The sequence below is a fragment of the Musa acuminata genome, chromosome BXJ2-4, assembly GCF_036884655.1.
Source record: "Musa acuminata AAA Group cultivar baxijiao chromosome BXJ2-4, Cavendish_Baxijiao_AAA, whole genome shotgun sequence".
Classification (NCBI taxonomy): domain Eukaryota; kingdom Viridiplantae; phylum Streptophyta; class Magnoliopsida; order Zingiberales; family Musaceae; genus Musa; species Musa acuminata.
In genome coordinates, this window is record NC_088341.1 from 1,783,142 (window position 1) to 1,801,521 (window position 18,380).

Below are 18,380 nucleotides of genomic sequence, written 5' to 3' on the forward strand. Positions count from 1 at the left end.
CATAGTATGATGCAATCACTAAAATTGTTGTACTTCCAACATGATGATGAAACAATGAAACTAGTTTGATTAGATCGTCACTTTATTCATGAAAAATAACATTCATTTTTTGTGCTCTACAAGTTTTTTCATCTATTGTTGACATTTCAAACAAATGTAAACCATTATGACATCTTGGAGTGTTCCGCCTACTGTTGAGTTTGCAGGGTGATCACGATTGCAGAGTGATTCTGTGATGATCGATCATCCAACATCAACTTGTGTGGGCATGTTCTGACCTCTGTAAGTCTATCACTTCAACCCTACCATCGTCTCTAGTTTGCATCGATTGAGGAATTGTTGTTCCAATATGCTTTATGGATGACCTCAATAGGTTTTTTTTTTCTTTTTCGAAATTAAATTATCTTCCTGCGTTGATGTGTGTGGTGTTATTTTCTTGAGCCAACAGTAGTCAGTCCTACTATTTGAGCTGCTATAGCCCTTTTATTTGCTAATGAACAGTGTCCAGGGAGATCAACTTGTGCTTTCTCGAAGCATATTGTGTTTTTGGGTTTCTTTTGCACATAAAAAAATCCTCCATTAAAATCCCCCCACAATCTATTCAATATTTGATTTTATCATCTTTATATTCCCATGATCTTTATGAAAGGCAACCATGTTCAGATTCTTGAGAGCTTCATATAGGAAGATGATATCTGCATTCCTCATGAAAATATTGGGTCTGCCATAAAGGCATTTTAAGATGCATATAAAGTGAATGCAACATATCTGAGCTTAGAAAAACAAAGATACATTTGAATGCAAAGACCCAAGGTTAGAGTTATATATGCATCATCTAACCCCATCTTGGATCCTCAATTTACACAATCTTAACAGTCTAATACAGTTCTTCAAATATCATCAAACAAGGCAGTGAGAAAAAAAGGAGGATGATGATGATGATACAAAGCAGATCTTTTTTCTGCTCATAGTCAGTCCCCTTGATAGTAAGAAAAAAACAGAAAGAAGAAAGAAAGAAAAAAAGACACTAGCAAAATGCATCTATCAGGCTAAGCAGCTGAAACACACTTTTCCTATACAATGAAACCTCCACAGAAGAAATTTCATCTTATGAAATTGAATATCTCATGCGCCTTGAAGAACCAGAGGACTTGGCCTCCCCGGGTTTCACACAGATCGGTGGGCTTTGTGAACTCCCTGATGTCTCAGAACTTTTAATCGTCTCTCCCTGTCCCTTCCCGACCCACAATTTGTCGAAGATCCTCCTCGATCTTGATGGTAGCAACAAGCTACTGCTCTTTTCCTTCGTGCTTCTGCTCTTCATTTCATCACTGTTTCGGCACTCAACCCCCTTTATCTTCAAACTGCCTAGCTGCTGCTTTAGACTGTTGTGATGCTCGGACACCCCCCCCTCCCAATCTTCTTCCAAGGTTGCTCGGGATATCGAAGCATCATGTGGAGCATCACTGGTCGGGGCTGACACACCCGTTGATGCCTTCAACCGCTCAAAGAAGAGGACCTGAACAACCACTCGGAGCGGCAGAAGCTCGTTTTGTGCTGCGTGAATGCTAGCTTCCGTCGAGAGCTTCTTTACATCCATCAGGCCACAAATCCTCTTTTTTTCGGCTTTCGATAAGTTTGGATGCTCCTGATATTTTCACAAGTTAAGGAATTCAGCATTGATCTTGAAAGAACATGGATGTAAGCAGGAAAAACTTGTAAAATTGACCATTTAATCAGCCAAGAGCAACTCTTGTGAATAGCTGAAGTTGTCGAGTACTACCATGGAAAAGAGATGAGCGCGAGGATAGAATTCTATGTTCAAAAACAATCAAAGCAGATACTTTGAGTTTGAATTCACAAATTGAATCTGTAACAGGTATTTGTTTCAGGAATAAATGATGGAAACATATGATAGAGAGCATCAGAGTTTTTTGATGATCAAGTGAAAAATATAGTCGGAAATTCAACATAATTCTCTGTGAAGGAAAAAAATCAGATAAGAATTTTCAATACAATCTAGACCTGCTTAAAGGAATCAATTAGCAATGACAAGTAATATGTGTTGGAATTCAAGTGAAGGAATAATCCATAAAAAGAACCATGAGAAATGTCTCTTGAACCATCCCTTCGTACAGCATGTAAGGTACAAAATTAAAATAAAGCTAGTAAGTGTATGATAAGAATACCTTCAAATAGATATCGATGGCCATGTATAACCCATCATGACCTGGTCTTGCTGCATCAGGAATCGACTTAGCAAGATCAACAAAGCTAGAAATCGACAAATTTGGATCACTCGCTATTTCAGCAAGGTAACCATCAATCAGTTTTCCCAGAGGCAGCAAAGTTTTGTTCTCTGTATTAATTTCCACAAATCTGCTTTCACTTTTATCAACAAAGTTTATATCATGACTGCTACCAACGTGCACCATGAATTTACCAACTAGAATTTGCACCAGATGTACATCATATATTGTATCACCACCCGATTTTGCTGGAATCAGAATATCCTTAACGGAAGCTTTGTGGAACTGCATACTAATGCGATTTATCAGTTCTTCCTTCAACGCATCACCCGCTCCAACCAAGATCACAACTTTCAATAATTTTAGGAGAAACCTGCATGAACATCCAGAACACTTATCGGATGGCAACAGAGAGACGATGGTTTCCACCAGAGTCCTGTTCCTTTTCATGTAGTCATCAGCAACCAAGGCATCATAAGAATCGGGCAACCATCTCACCGCATAGGCCTTGAGGGCCTCTCCTATCATGTCCGAGGACATCCTTCCCTTAGATTTTACAGCAACCATCACTCGCCTGTAAAGATCAACATCCAGCTCACATATATCTTCAACCCACCAATCATTAGGAACTGTATGCATCCTTTGTTGGATTTCAACTATTTCATCAGAAGCTGCTAATTTCCTGTTGTAGGTATATGACCAGTTGATGTTGGTTGGGTCTACAGATGTCTTAGAAGCAATGCAGTCTATGCATCTTCCAGCCACCTTCAGCTCCTCAGACCACGGTAACAAAGATTTTGTGGCTTGTAGAACGATAATGGAATCTTTCCAACTCCGTAAAACACTCGAGTTCAGAAAAACCTCAATTTTATAGATCAGATTCCCTTTCTCAACATTCTCGGTCATCTCTAGATATTCCGCAGCACACCTAGCAGCAACCACATTGTAGGCATTGAGAGTCACGATCATTCCGTAGCAAAATTTGGCACAAATCTCAAAGGCTTTTGGTCCACCAGGAAAGTCATGCAAGAAGATTTCATTTGTGCTGTCCTCACCAACCCTGAGAATTAACCCTTGTAATCTGTTGCTCTTGGATAGAAGAGGGAACTGGATCAAAAAACTCAAAACACTTGAGCATCATACTGAGTCAATCTCAAGATTACATGACACTATAATAAGTATAGAATTTTACGATCATTATGTCATGGAAATGAACCACAAGTACTTGAAATGTAAAGCACTTTATCCTTTCCATAGATCAAATGGTAATTAGTACAAAAGAAATTTGTTCATTTTACTAAATTAAGGACAGGTGTTGACCTTGTGTAAATAAAATCTCACTTCACCAATTCGAACACTGACATCCGTAGGTAGCTCAGACACCACAAACCTGCATCAGTTGATCATCAGTCGCAAACCTTGTACCAATCTTATCTCAGACAAGAAATATCATATGAAGATATAATCAAAATAAACAAAACAATCAGCCTGTAAGGCAAAAAATATCAAATTATGAAACATAACAAAATCCTCTCTCCTAGATCTTTGTAAATTAACTTGTAAATTCATTTAATTCATGCAGCGAGAAAAGAAAGGAAACCAGTTTATGTTCTTGTGTTGTTCACACAATGAGATAAAAACTGTTTCAGCCCCTCTTCAAGCTCATTAGCAAACCATATTTTGGGGGTTCAAAGGTGAGTCCTTCACTACAACCCAATTGCATGGAAGAACTAGAGCCTCCATCACTTAATAGATCATCATACATATATCAAATTTCCAAATAATGGCAGCATAATGTGCAAGACATTTTTATGAAACCTACACTCACATGCCAGGTAGGGCTTTTTAGTGAGTCCAAGCAAGTCATGATGCCATGGTCAAACTGAGCAACTTAGCAAATGTGCCTCCGCCAATCCTCTCATAGCACCGCATAAAAAATATAAAGGATAAAGCTTTATTTTATCCACAGAAGAACCATCAGCAGCTTATCTGAGATCAGAATTATGTTTCTCCTAATGGTGCACCATCCGAAATTTGATGACTCTAACTATGTTCAAGGGTAGGAATGGAGATTAATAGGCCCCAGGGCTCATCTAAAAGGATGAAAAATAAAGTGGAGAATGCTAACTCGGCACAGTTCACAGACCCAAGGAAAAAAACAATAGAAATCTTCTGATCAACACTGACATTTGTTCTCATTCGGCCTGCACTTGCCGATAGTCTTCAGTAAAACTTACTAACCAAAAGCACATACTTAATGATATGTGAAGAAAATGAATAAGCCACCACAATATTCTTGTTGGTCAGATCACAAACCCACACAGAGTAGGAATATGATAGCTAATATCTTGTCAATAAAAATGAAACACACGCCAAAAGCCGGTTGACTCTGAATGCATTCCATGTGAATAAGCTTGTTATGAATCTTTTCCATTTCTTGAATAGAATCAAATTTCACAAAGTTTTATTATCATTTAGGCATGTCATCATCCACAGAAAGCCATTGGTTTCAAGATTATCGAAAGCTCTTCCATCATTTAGTTAAAAAGGCGACAAAACTTCTTGCTCTCAATCCTTGATCATATTCACATCTTGTCATAGAAAACTCCAACACTCTGAGTAAAATTCTTGTCGACCAGACATAAATGCCTTATAGTGTTGCATCACTAGTGTGGATTTTTATTGTTTCTAAAATCAACAAAATGTCAACAGGTATTAGCATAAACAGCATGGGTTCTCACAATAAGCTCCTCGCCAAAGCTGGATCATGCAGCGCCAACAGTAAGAACACTGCTCTGAAAAAAAGAACTGTAGATTTGCCTTTCCACAAATTTGCTTTAGTGAACAATTCAAAGAAGTTGCATAAGCCGGCAACCACGGCAAGGTCAGGCTGGCCACTCTTGCCCATTAGGAACAATCTACTTTTACGCCGGGTAGAAACATTTATTATGATACTCTTATTGCTCGTAAGCTTGTTCATTCCATATCAAATTCCAAAAGTAAAACTCTGCTCATTCTAATAAAGCTTGGATCTATGTATCTGATATGATCAAAAGTGGTTGTCTCTCTACTATAGATCATCCACAATGATTATTATATATATGAAAGATGATGGAATGCAGAGCCATTAATAGCTTCTCTACAGTTCCACTCACCATGCAACTCCAGATCTGCATCAGTTGACACCCAAAAGTACAATGTCAAAAGAAAAACATTCATTTCCTGTGCTAAATCTCGCTACTGTTAGGCTCACAAAGAGAGCCCCTCTGGATAATGTTACTACTTCCCAGAGCAAATACTAGGAAAAAGGTTGACAAAAGCCTGCCTAAATGAGCCTTTTAAAGCAATTGCAGCTGCTTCCTGGAACAGCTCTACCATCCAGCAGTTTTAGAGCAATTAAACTTCACTTCTCACAGATACGTAAGAGGAAGCCATGAAAGAAAAGACATTGAGGTGGTGAGACCTGTACGACACCAAAAAAAGGGTGTACCAGCAAACCCAAGTGGGATGCAGCCCAACCCCAGCTTGATTAGGACTCGGGGACTCGGGCACCTGCTTTGCGTTGGATTCCTCCCTCTGAAACGATCACCATTTCACTAGCCTCTCTTTCGAATCACCCTCTTCCATCCCCCACATGGAAGTCGGGCAAAATGTGGAGCACCTGTTCCTGCATCATCATCGTCATCATTGTCTACGAAGCATAGAACCATTGTTCTAATAGTAACTTGAACCAGATGTCGTTCCAAGTCCTCTCTTCGTGTAAGATGGCAACAAGGAAGCAACGCCACTTCTCTGCTTACACAAAACAGTGCGTGGCAGAGTCTCACCCCTTCACCTCCTCCCTCTTCGGTGGCGAACCAATTAGCTCCCCTCAAAAACCCCACAGTGATCGGTCCAAAAGTAGCAGAACATAGAGGACAGAGAGGAACCATACGCGACTAAAGTCTCTCGGGGGACTGATCGACTTGATTCCGGTGTTAGCAAGGCAGAGCATTAAAGACGAGTACGAAAGGATCGTCTTCTTCGGTGTTTCGAGGTGCTGCGGAGAGTTACAGCGACCTCGTCGTCCCAAAGAATTCGGCTGACATCCCAAAGACCATCGTAAAACACCAATCAAGAAGATGAACAAACAAGCCCACAAGAAAATGGATCGCGCCGCCGAAGAGAAATCACAGGATCGAAACCAAGAAACGATTTCAAAGGGAAGACCGAGGACGAAGAAAGCGAAAGGCCGAACCTGATGTTGCTCCCGTCCGATTGGAAGGCGTCCGGCTTGGATCCCAGCTTCATGAACTTCATCTCTACCACCGGCAGAGTCAACCCACCCGGAGCTCTCCTCCCTCCTCCTTTCCCTCCCTTGCAAGCTTACCCACCCAAGGCGTATTTACTCCGCCAACCTCCTCGCGCCTCCCGCTCTTTAAAGCCTATGGTACTACTCCCTCCCCTCGTCCTCCCCCCGATCCTCCCGCCTATCCACCCTACGCCTCGCTCTCTCTCTCTCTCCCTCTCTCCTCAATACAGGAGTTGGTGAATTAATCCTCCTGGAAGTCGCCGCCGCTCCTCTGCTCCCTCTAAATGATGATGATGATGATGCTGATGTTGTCTTTGCTGTTGCTGCAGTGGTAAGTGGTGTTGGTGGGCTTCATAAAAGAAGGCAAACAGGAAGCGGGAGCGAAACAGCAAGCGAGTATATTGGGAAGAGGAAACAATGGCGCGTCGTGTACTGGTGACGATGATTACGAGTCTTATCTACGTCCTTCTTCTCCCTCTCTCTCCCCTCGCTCCCTCTTTTTATCAGATCTTCATGGTCGTCACTTCCTTTTGCCCCTCTCTCTCTCTCTCTCTCTCTCTCTCACCGGCGTTGTGTATTCATTCATACTTACACATATCTCTTTCTTTGTCTTCTTTACTGGCGTTGGGTATTATACTGCATCCATCTCCTCCCTCCGTCTCTCTCTCCCTCCATTATTATTATTACTGAGAGCTTCCAAAAGGAAGAATAATAAAGACTTTGGGCGCTGCGCAGCCTCTGCGGCCACCTCCATGCGAGGCTAAGCGAGCTGGCGTCGCTTTCGGTGGTGCGGCGCTGCTCAGTCCCCCAAGAAAGCAATTTCTCTCTCTCTCTCTCTCTCTCTCTCTACGTGTATAATAAAACATGATGGGAAGTGGTGGACTTGTTGCATGCAGCATTGTATTGAATACCAAAGAGGAGGGGGGCAGCCACCCAAAGGAATTCAACTCTCCTTGCTATCTTGTCAACTGGGCATTTAATAGATAGATAGATTGATTGCTTGCTCAGGAGAGATATGACTCCTTGTGGACTCTTCATCATTCCTGGGTTGATCCTTCTGCTCATGGAAGAAGCATTCACCACCCACCACTTGGCCACTTCGTCGGGTCCATCCAATTCAGCTAACACCACTCGTTAATACACACAATGCCAAGGTCAATATACTCCTCAATGTGTAATCAAACTGTTGGACAGAGAAGTATTAGATAGATCAAAATCTAAAATTTCCATATGATTCCATTATCTTATCATTGATAAAGTTATTAAGGACTCTTGGATAAAGATTATAATCTTAATGTTCACATGAGATTATGCATGAATGAGGTTGGTCAAAGAAGAAGTAGATATCTGCTGGATTATGCATTCAGCTAGACAACATAAGATAATAATCTTATCATTCTTATTGGACATAACATGATATTGGTGAAGTCAGTCGAGTATATTCATACATGTTTATGCAAAGATGATCAAACATTGTTCTCATCTGCCCCGATGCATTAAAGACGCAACATTAAAACCTGTGATGCAAATATTCCAAACCATCGAGCACAATAATGCATCGTTTTCCAAGTGTCAGAACTCAAACCTTGAAGAAAGAATTAGGAAAAAGGAAAAGTGCTGCCACAAAAGTCAAGGGAGTGAGTGATTGAGTGGGCTCCTACCATTACCGATCTTGATCCCCCAAGGGAGTCATAAATCTTTTCTTTTTCTCCATCACTAAGTTTGTCTTTCTATGACATGGTAAGCGTAAATAGTTTCTTGCCAAATCCCTGTCAAATGTGAGGGAAATATGCTTTCTTTTTTCCTTTTTTGGCATCACAAATATATCCTTCATCGAAGGTTAAATTATAAATATATTTCTTGGCAAGTCCCTGTCAGAAGTTATGATTCTGGCATTCCCTGCAGCATCCTACTCTTCTTCCCCTGCCTGTGGCTTTTGTTCGTATCTTTCTATGAGGTCAAAGCAGGCCACACAAATGAAATGACCACTCTGCCAACCTAGTCGACCCTCCTTTCTTTTAATCGATGGGTTAATATTTTGACTGGGTTTGGACCACCGTAAGCTCCAATCATGGTTGCTGATTGCAGGAATCGACAGAGAGGCAAGAATCTTGTGACCATGAAAAATAGTATCTGTGCATGTAAAAATAAAGATATATGTATGTATGTATTCTTTCCTTCCTCGTAGATCGAGTGTTTGGGATTTGTGATAGTCCGATCAAAATCTTTCTCTATAATTCATAAATAACGAGACATTAAAAAGCACATTTTAATATCTTAGGAGTGATGGGTTACTAATCGTGTGTGGCTGCATATTTGGCAAGCCATCGTCGAGGTTGCTCGCAGCGGAAGAAGAGCCATTCCGTCACGTACACTAGCAACAGGGAAGACCACAACGTCTGAACCACAGAAAGAGAAAGGGGTTGACATCAGACATGGGTGGAGGCAATGTTTGTTTCTTGGATCATCGAATCGAGGTGAGCCTCTGCGCGGATCGCATCGATTGATTGGATCGCAACATGGTAGGAGGGAGAGTCACTCCTTCTTCTCTTTTGGACGCTGCGGCGCATACTTCCACACTTGCGGTACTGAATGGTCTCATCTACAGTGCGAACTACGCAGACCACTCGGTGACCGACCATCAAATATCAAGCATGGATCATTCTTGTTGTGACTTTTGCTAAACAATTCTTTTGGGCATATCATTGATCGTTGACGAGAATGGCAGAGTGAATCCTCTTTCCACACCCCTCCCTCGTTGATGTTTGTTTATTCCTACTCGCCTGACCTATCGGATCGTCGTTGCTCCCCAGCAACAGTCATACATCAGGCAACAGAAGACAAACATATACTCATCTCTCTCCCTCGACAGGAGATAATTTAAATAAATTTACATGATCTATTATAAGTAGTAGAGAGGACTGCAATAATCCTCCATTTTAGTTTTCTAAAAGATGAGAAATTTTTCTTGAATGCTTTTCTTCTTTCTCGTGGTCTGAGAAAATACTTAATTTGTCTTTAGCAAGTGGGTGTTTTGGGAGCAAAAGAAGTTGCAGTCAGTGTTCCATGTTAACTTCGCCTCGTCTTACTTTTACTTTTGCTTCTGGGGAAACAAAAGAGTGTCTTTTAGTGCCATGCATCAGTACGCAAGGAATGATACCATCTTACAAAGGCCTATTACGATGAGGACAAAAAATAAAAGTTGCTTTTTTCTTGTGGGGGTAAAAAGCAAAGGATTTACTTTTACAGTTTTCGGATCGAAAATTTCTGAAAGAAGACTTTACTGTGTGGCTGAAATCAAACATCTGCCAGCAATTTGATTTGATTTCCATCAAAGAATAACTTTCATTCTGGTGTGTCATTTAACGAGAAGAATTCATGCTTCGGTGAGTGTCATCTCAAGCATCGTTCTCCATTGGGTGATACGAATGAATTATTAGAATAGTGAGTGAGATCCATTTGTGCTGGAAATTAATTGGTTTAAATGCTTGATTGAAAGCATGATGTTCTACCTCGAACGATAACAACGGGCCGATGTGTGTGTGTGTGCCAGCCATTGGCATTGAATGCACTGTCTCCGAGCCTGCATAAAAACAACATTAGGATTAGACATGACTCATGAGTTTTATCTCTTTCCACACACACTCATCCATGCAGGTATAAAGAATCCTGCACTGTGTGCTGCGATATCTCAGTAGGGCAGAAGCCGAAGGAACTAACTATATTCCATCTCACAAGACAATACAAAATACTAAACTAGATATATGTTGCCACGCACCAACAACAAGACCTCAACTGTGGGGATGTACGATCCAGTCTAATAGAACCAAATCCTATATTGGATTTTGTTATGGAATGTACTGTCACGATCACATGCTTGGTCCACGGACATCTCTCTCTCTCTCTCTCTGTGTGCAGCTGCACTGAGGCCTAGAACAAGAGGTATGTGCGGATGAAGGTGGTGGCTGCAAGTGCACAGAAGAGTGTTCTTTCAAAGTCACCCAACACGAAGGAAGCAGGGAAACAGATGGCACAGACACTGGTTTTAGAGCCATTAGAGGCCATGAGGGAGCATTTGGGAGCAGGTGGTCCAATTCCACAGTCCAAAACATCCCTTTTCAGCAGCACTATTGCACATTTGGGCAGCATCAGCTTGTGGAGGACATGCTCGAGGTTGTCTGTACTTCTCATGCCAATGTGGTTGTGGATGTGGGGGCAATGACAATGCTATGCGTCTGGTCCACCATCCTTGTCCTCGATCCCATCTCCGGATGCTACCGTCGAAGACGATGCTCGTATACCTAGTTTCACAAATTAGGAGATGGAATCTAACATACGACTGACTGCAAAGGTTGATGTTGGGATTCTTTCTCTCTCTCTCTCTCTCTCTTCGATCATGTTTCCAACACTTATTATTATTATTTTTATTAATTATTAATTATCATGATATTTCACCCAAATTAGCCATTTTCATATTTTTAAAATCTTTTTTGACCATATATTCAAAATCTTATTGCACCTTCCAAAATTCAGCATTCTCCCTTAGTCTTTTTTTTATAATATCATAGATTGTTAGTATAGTAATATAAAATTATTCTTCGATAATATCATATAATGCAAGTTAATGCAAGTTAATATATATATATATATATATATATTAAAATTAAAATAGAAAGTCTAAAGAGAATTTGGATGATTATAAATGTTATCCTAAGGACAACTATGTATGCAGATTAGAATCCTTCGTTCATTGATCCTTGTTGGAAAGATGAAAGATCTAAAAGATCGGCAAAAGCGTGTCAAAGAGTGTATGCAACTGAAGGAGTAGTACACACACATGGAAGGTGACAGACACTTGTCACTCACATCACCAGCTCGGTCCGGAGGACCACCGAGCCCCGTTCTGAATCGCCACAAGCGGATGCATTGAACTGTTACATCAAAACGAAGCCTCCTCTTTGCTTTCACCGTTCGACCAGCTTTTGGAGTCTCCCCGCCAATGATCTCCATCCTTCTTTTGAACCAGGAAAGAAGAAGAAGATTGAAGTGTTGTTTGTTCTCTGTCTGATGAGTTGTTACATCAGTAAAAAGCTCTCTTCCCTTCTCTCTGGCTTTCTGAGCCTCCATCTTGTGGCAACAGCCTTTGGCCCTCTCTCAGTAATAAACAATGGGAGCTGTGGTCTCCCTCACCAAGCCGGCAGCTTGCTTGCGTCCACTGGATAACGAGATGACTCTCGAGAAGAGAAAGAATGACCGAACCTTAAAACGATCATGTTGAAAGTATTGAGATGTCGGATGAAACAATGAAGTAGTAAAGATCACAATAGATACTGGTGATATTGTTGATTATCAATCCATCACATTTATTTGGAAGAGGGAAAAGAGTTTGACCAGATCGGGGAAGATTTCAACCTTTCTTTTACTTCATTTTGAGAATGAAAAATGTATGTCATCTCATATTTTACTTTACTCCGAGTATAAGATATTACAATCAAAGATATCGACAAAGAGCTTAAGAGCTCGAGTACATCTGCGATGAAGACAGACCATACCGAGAATAGTTTTCGATTTGATGATGGAAAAGCGTCCAATAGCGCATATTTAACGGGCGTCGAGTCTTAATCGATCGAAAATAATGATTGCATTATAAACTATTTAGAAGAACTGTGAACATACATACATACATACTGTGGAAAATGATGGCTGCAAAATAAGATCAGTAGGTCCCCAAAATATATCAGCAACCACATGAAGATTTGCCTCGCACGAACTTAGTGTGATGCAACCATCCCACCTAATTGTTTAGTTGCATTAGGCGACCTTTGGGTCAAGTAATGGGCAGCTGCATTCTCCTCATCAGGCGCAATGGGATGATGCAGCATCACCAGTGGCATTAAAGAAAGGAAACTGATCGCATTCCATTCAATAAAAATACTTGAGCTGCAAAGATTGCATTTGCATTCCATTCCATTCCATTCCTCTGCTACCGATATCAGCATTGCTGTCGCAATCAGACCCATGTTACTGTTTTTGGTGCAGGCAGTCAGTCTGCCTCCTCTTCCACTCTCCAAGCATGATCAATCCATTCACTGTTGCTTGATCCCTCTCCTACACCCCCTTAAAGTTGGATGGATCCTCACCTAGAAAACGAAAAGAAGGCAGGCCAGCTTGTGAGGGGAGTGGATTACCTCACTGAAACTGTGCGGAGCAGAGCAACAAGGATTAAAGTGTTCTTCTGCTCTGCTCTGCTGCTTTAATCAAAGGTGTTACTGAAGCCCGAGCAGCGACCAACCAAACCTACCACGAGTTGTTCGCATTGATGAAGATTGAAAGCTGTGTGGCAGCAGGCAAGTGGCATCCATTAAATAGCATGGCCACCGGTTGTGCTCCTGCCACGGGAGGCTCAGGTGTCCAAAGTTTCAACCAAGTACTAGATTGCTGGAATCATGAGCAATCATGGATCACCCACCTGCAGGTGAATATTGAAATGAACAACAAGCATGTAAAGCAACATGGGAGCTTGCTTTTTCCTGTGAGGTTTTTTTGTGAGTGATCATGAGAGCTTCCTGAGGACCACCCCGCTCCTCATTATTAGATCTACATATAGCAAAAGCAGGATAGATATGTATGCCCGTGGGAAGCATGGATTCATCTCGAGTTGGAGTTGTTTCGATAGATTTGAACTCCACCGATCCAAGTTTCTGCTGCGCTTAATCATTGCTTGCAGCTCAGGAAACAAAATAGTCTTACCAATTGGAATCAGTAGAACAGTGAGTAGTGAACGAGGAGCTGTGATGAATGATGGATTCGTAAGATGGCATGGTTGTGTTGCAGTAAACTTGCATCTTCTCTTTCTTCCTTTTTCTTTCGAGTAAATCGGGAATATATTATTATTAGCCTTTCAAAGTTTACAGAAAGACTAACAACAACAACAAAAAAACAAATGGATGTTATATCCCAAGGAAATTGCTCCTTCAAAACATATCAGTCTCAGTATCCTTCCCCTAACATTCATATCTCACGAGAGAATCGATTCAAAAAGTCAATTTAATCCCTTGGCAGCAGAAGTCTCACACTGCACAGGAGAAACTTGCAGCATCCTCTCTTCCGTTCATGCTTTCCATCATAGTATGAGAAGGGCACAATAAAAAGAGGCCCGTGCGTTAAGCCTTTCTTGTAATCTGGGCTGGGCCAATTAGATGAAGCTTGTTTTGAGAGGGTGAGCTCTTAGACGACTAAAGATGAGTGTGGATGCCATCCCTAAGACCTCGTCCATTAGACCGAGCTTTGTTACATCACTCTCAGATTTTAATTAGAACTTCAAAGGTTTGTTTTAGGATATTAGAAGTTTAATTAGCAACCTAAACAAAGCATTGACATTTTTAGTCTAATAGTAACCCTTGTACTAATTCTAGTTGAAGCCCACAAAATGAAGTTTCTGGATGAATAATGACACTCAGAATTTTATTTTTTTTTTTGAAAATTTGGTCAATTAATTCCAACTTCGTTTATTCGTAAAAACAATTTTTGACGTAACAAAAAAGAAAACATATATGGTAGGATCATAATATTAAAACACGATCCTAAAAGAAAATTACTGGCTCTAGAGATATCATAGAGATATGATAATTGGAAGAAGACAAAATTATCTGAAGCATACAGAAAATTGGAAGCACCCCTTATTTCAAAGAGAGAAGAATAAATTGAAAGCTAAGGAAGGGTGATTAAGAGAAAATTGGAGTAACAGTGATGTATCATACAACCCTAATTTTGAGAGAAGATGAAATTTTTGTATGAAAGCACACCCAGGTTGGAGATTTTTGCGCCCGGCCATGTGTCACGAACAGTCGTCGCGCACTCGCAACAACTCCGTTCAACGAACCGTTCGTCGCTCACACCTACATGTACAGCTGCTTGACAACATGTTTTCTTTTGATTTTGGGTCATTTTGCTTGTAAAAATGGAAGTTCGAACAAGCTACAGCGTTACAAAGCGACCGCTCACCGAACCGAGCAAAACAGCCCCAAAACAGTCCAAAACAACTTCGTTTTCGTGTGTCGTGGGCTGATTTCTGGAATCTGCCTCCGCTCACCAAAACATCAACCATCTCAGCCCCTTGGAACCCCCCGGGTGGCACAGGGCTGGATAGGGCTTCGGTATAGTACCGGGTGTTGAACACTCATTCGCAAGTTCGCACGTTGCCTTGACGGGAACTTGTTGTCGCGCCCGGGACTCGGTAAGCAACTATTTGTGGGCTTGCAGCTGTTCATTCAACCTTCTAAAGTCCTTGTTTTCCCCCTCTCCCTCTTTTCTCTTGTGCACGCAAAGTGCTCGCTGAATTGCTTGTAAAGCTTCCGCTCTTTTCGCGAGACGTCGGGACTAGTCCGCCGCTCGTTCTTTCGAACTAATCAACTTTCTCTTTTACAGGTCCTTCGGGACCTGCGAGAGGTTACAAGTGAGCTGATTTTTGCGAAGCAATATCGCAAGGGCGAAGCGCGACTTAGGCAACGCAAGCTAAGTTCGCGTCTTGGCCGCAAGGGTGCCTCACGCCTTAGGTAATTCCAGCTAAAGCCGTGACATTAGAACTGACTCTTAAAACAATAAACATATTTCTGCTTGATACTGGAATTGGCTCTTAGGGTCTCAATCAAGACTGAAGTCCTAAGAAGCCACAGCAAATGAACACTAAATTTTCTGATCATTTTCAAGACCATGGAGATTTCACTGTAACCATCATAACTTTGCATTCATCTATCAACTTTGGTGAGCATGCAGTTCCAAGAAATGTGCTATTAATTCTAAGTAGCAGCAGCAAAAAAAGACAGGACAGTAACGCTTTATGATTAATTTACAGGAAACAGGTGAAATCTGAGGAACTTCCTATGAGATTTTTAATACAACAATCACCAACAAGAGAATTTCCAAGGAGGGACTCTCCATCTATAACACAAAATCATCAAAATGAGAACAAATAACAAAATTGACAAAAAGGAAAGCATTTATACAAATGGTTTCTTGCGTACCAACTTACCAAGCAGTCATCCAACCTCCGATAGATTTGCACCGCCATTATGTGAATCTTATACCTAATGCATAAAGGATAAACTTGAAGGGTTATGCTAACAGTCATTGTTATGAATATCTACCATGGCTGCAAAAAATAAATGTTTACTTCTAGTAGTCAATGAATAAGAGTTGCAAGAACTAATTTCGAGCAAACCACCACTGGTAGAACAAGCACAAGAACTAACTCTGGCAAAGTGCATGTGTGACAACCTTATTTCACTTCAAATAAATTATTATCACAAAAGAACAATTAGCTTCATGCATAACTATCCGATCGTAATTCCACCTTAATCTAATATTAAAAAAAGTACATGAAAGTCAAATGTCACTTTAACATTTAACTAGATGGGTTTCTTTTCCTAGAATAATGATCTAACCAATGTTAAAACAAATGTTCCTGGGGTACACGTCTTCTGTGGTGTTTTCCATAGGAGCACTTTGGTGTTCTGTGCCAACTATTATCCTGATTGCAATTATAAATGTGATGGTGCTCCAAGGTAGATCTATATATTATAGTTATCTAATGTAAAAGTAATTGTTACAGAAGAACTATAATTAAGATCACAAGTTGCGACACTGAATGTTATAGAATAACAAAAAAGGTCCAACATTCTAACAAACAGTAGCCAATTGCAAAAACTAACCATGATCAACAATGATAAGGAAATCAACAAAATAATGTTTCTTTAAGAAAAACACATAAAGAAGAAGCCGTAACTAAATAGTTGATAACATTTGTGTGAGAATTATTCATATCACCACCGAGAACAAAAGTTTGCTCTAGTACTTTGAAGTTGCCAAGAGCCTAAGGCATTCGGTTTCGCACCTTTTAAGGCAAACGTCGTTCCAGTTAGGCACTTGGTGTTGGATAACACAAACACTCCGTGCACAAGCATCAGCACAAGCATCAAGTTCAGAAACACCACAAACAGAAACACATGTATCCTGAGGCAGATTCTCTGATAATGCACCGACCTTCTTGAGCATTCTCTTAGAAGTACAGACTCTGTCACATACGAAGATTTCATCCGAGTTTCTTTCATGCCCTTGGGCACTCTTGAACCTTTGCTCTTCGCCATTTTTTCTCTTTGCTCTGATGGCTTGCCCTACCACAAGAGCTGGAACTGCAGCCCCTAACAATGACCACCAAATGTCCACCATTTGATACGGCAAGCTTTATGATGATGCCTCTTTTCCTCCTCCTCACTAGACATGTACAAGAAGCAACTGGAACCAGTAAGATCAGCCTATACGAATACGTGTATATATATTACCAAGAACTCTCTGAGTAGAGACGCAGAGAAACAATTACGACCAGAAGATACACCACAAGCTATTCGTCATGTAGCAATGGAACTACTAGACAAACCATTGCAAGCATTTCAAAATACGAAAACACGAGCATTCAAATTGAGGAAGAAGATCAACAACACTTTCCACCCCGGACAAACACCAGACAATCAACCTAAGCGCCGGATCAAGAAAAGGCTTACATTTCAAATGCCAATGTGCCCCGATAACTAACTGCTCTGAGCTCCATCATAGTAGACCACAGTTGAAGCCGAAAGATGGAGGGATACATAGAGCAAACAAAGGAGGTCCTATTCTCGCATTCCAAGACACGGCAAAGCATAAAAAAGAACCCTAAGTTTAGAACAAACCTTCCTTGCCCAAGAACTAAACGCAGGCAGGCACTATCCGAGGATAATCAATGGTTTATAAATGATTCTTCTTGTAGGCTCAAAGACAACATCAACTCCAAACCCTTTTCGAGCAGCAGGAGCAGCAAGATTGGCGAGAAATGAGCAATGGAACCCATATGCTTCGTCCGTCCTTGAGAACTTGGATCAAGTTCTACCTAAAATAGAAAAAAAAAAGAACAAAGAACAAATAGAGACGATCGAGAGATGATCCAACCTTTTTCCTTCTCTCTGTGTCGGTTTGGTGTTCGGAGGGGAGGGATTGGGATGAATGGATGGAGAGTGTGGGAGCAATTGTGTCTTAGACGGCCGTCCGTCCGTCGAGCGTCACCGACCCACACGTAAACCAAAAGCATGCGATGCACGTGATGGACCGACGCTAATTATATATTATCCGTTTATACTTAGACTTAAAAAATATATTAAAATCTTTATAATTATAAAAATAAAATATTTAATATTATTTACCCTAACGTTATGGTTATATCTACGGATGGTACAACATGTGATAACAAATACATGAATGATATAAAAACGATGAAAAAAAGATAATTTCATCGATCGTGTGACGGGTTAATTATAAATTATCTAATAAATTTTAGTATATTAAACCTCTTTAGTATTGTAAGTTTTAGACTTAAAAAATTTAATCTTATTTATCATAACATCATTAATTTTACTCATGAAAGATATAGCACATGACAATAAATATATAAATGGCATCGCACTGCTTTGCCTCACTTGTCTCTTCTTCCTCCTTTCTCCTCGTCATTGGCGATGCAAATGCCTCACCCACCTCCTTTTCCTTCTCTAATAGTAATGCAAATACAAAACAATGTCGAAGGAGGAAGAGGAGGCAGAGTGGTACAACAAGAACACAAATACCCCACCTCTCTCCTCTTCCTCCTCCGGCGCTAACGTAGATGTTTCACCGCTCTACCTCCTCATCATCGATATTCAGATCGATATTAGCAAAGCCGACCATTGAGTTGTTGTCGCCAACCACTACCACAATAATTACCTACGGTGTCATCGTCTGTCACCATTATTGAAATTATCTTTTTACCCATCGTT

At 40.8% G+C, this 18,380-nt stretch overlaps 2 protein-coding genes across 2 annotated transcripts; both read right to left on the bottom strand.

The window, feature by feature from the left end:
• Positions 1-749: 749 nt before the first annotated feature.
• On the bottom strand, positions 750-7,341 carry LOC103980300 (BTB/POZ domain-containing protein NPY1-like). Its single transcript, XM_009396660.3, has 4 exons — positions 6,487-7,341; positions 3,570-3,639; positions 2,190-3,356; positions 750-1,648 (listed from the first exon to the last, which is right to left on the bottom strand). The coding sequence occupies exons 1-4, from the start codon at positions 6,546-6,548 to the stop codon at positions 1,109-1,111; spliced, it is 1,839 nt and encodes a 612-aa protein (XP_009394935.2). The 5' UTR covers positions 6,549-7,341; the 3' UTR covers positions 750-1,108.
• Positions 7,342-15,259: 7,918 nt separating this feature from the next.
• LOC103980299 (uncharacterized protein At5g64816) lies at positions 15,260-17,641 on the bottom strand. Its single transcript, XM_018824762.2, has 3 exons — positions 16,433-17,641; positions 15,572-15,626; positions 15,260-15,480 (listed from the first exon to the last, which is right to left on the bottom strand). Exons 1-3 carry the CDS (start codon positions 16,765-16,767, stop codon positions 15,421-15,423), a joined length of 450 nt encoding a protein of 149 aa, XP_018680307.2. The 5' UTR covers positions 16,768-17,641; the 3' UTR covers positions 15,260-15,420.
• Positions 17,642-18,380: the final 739 nt, after the last annotated feature.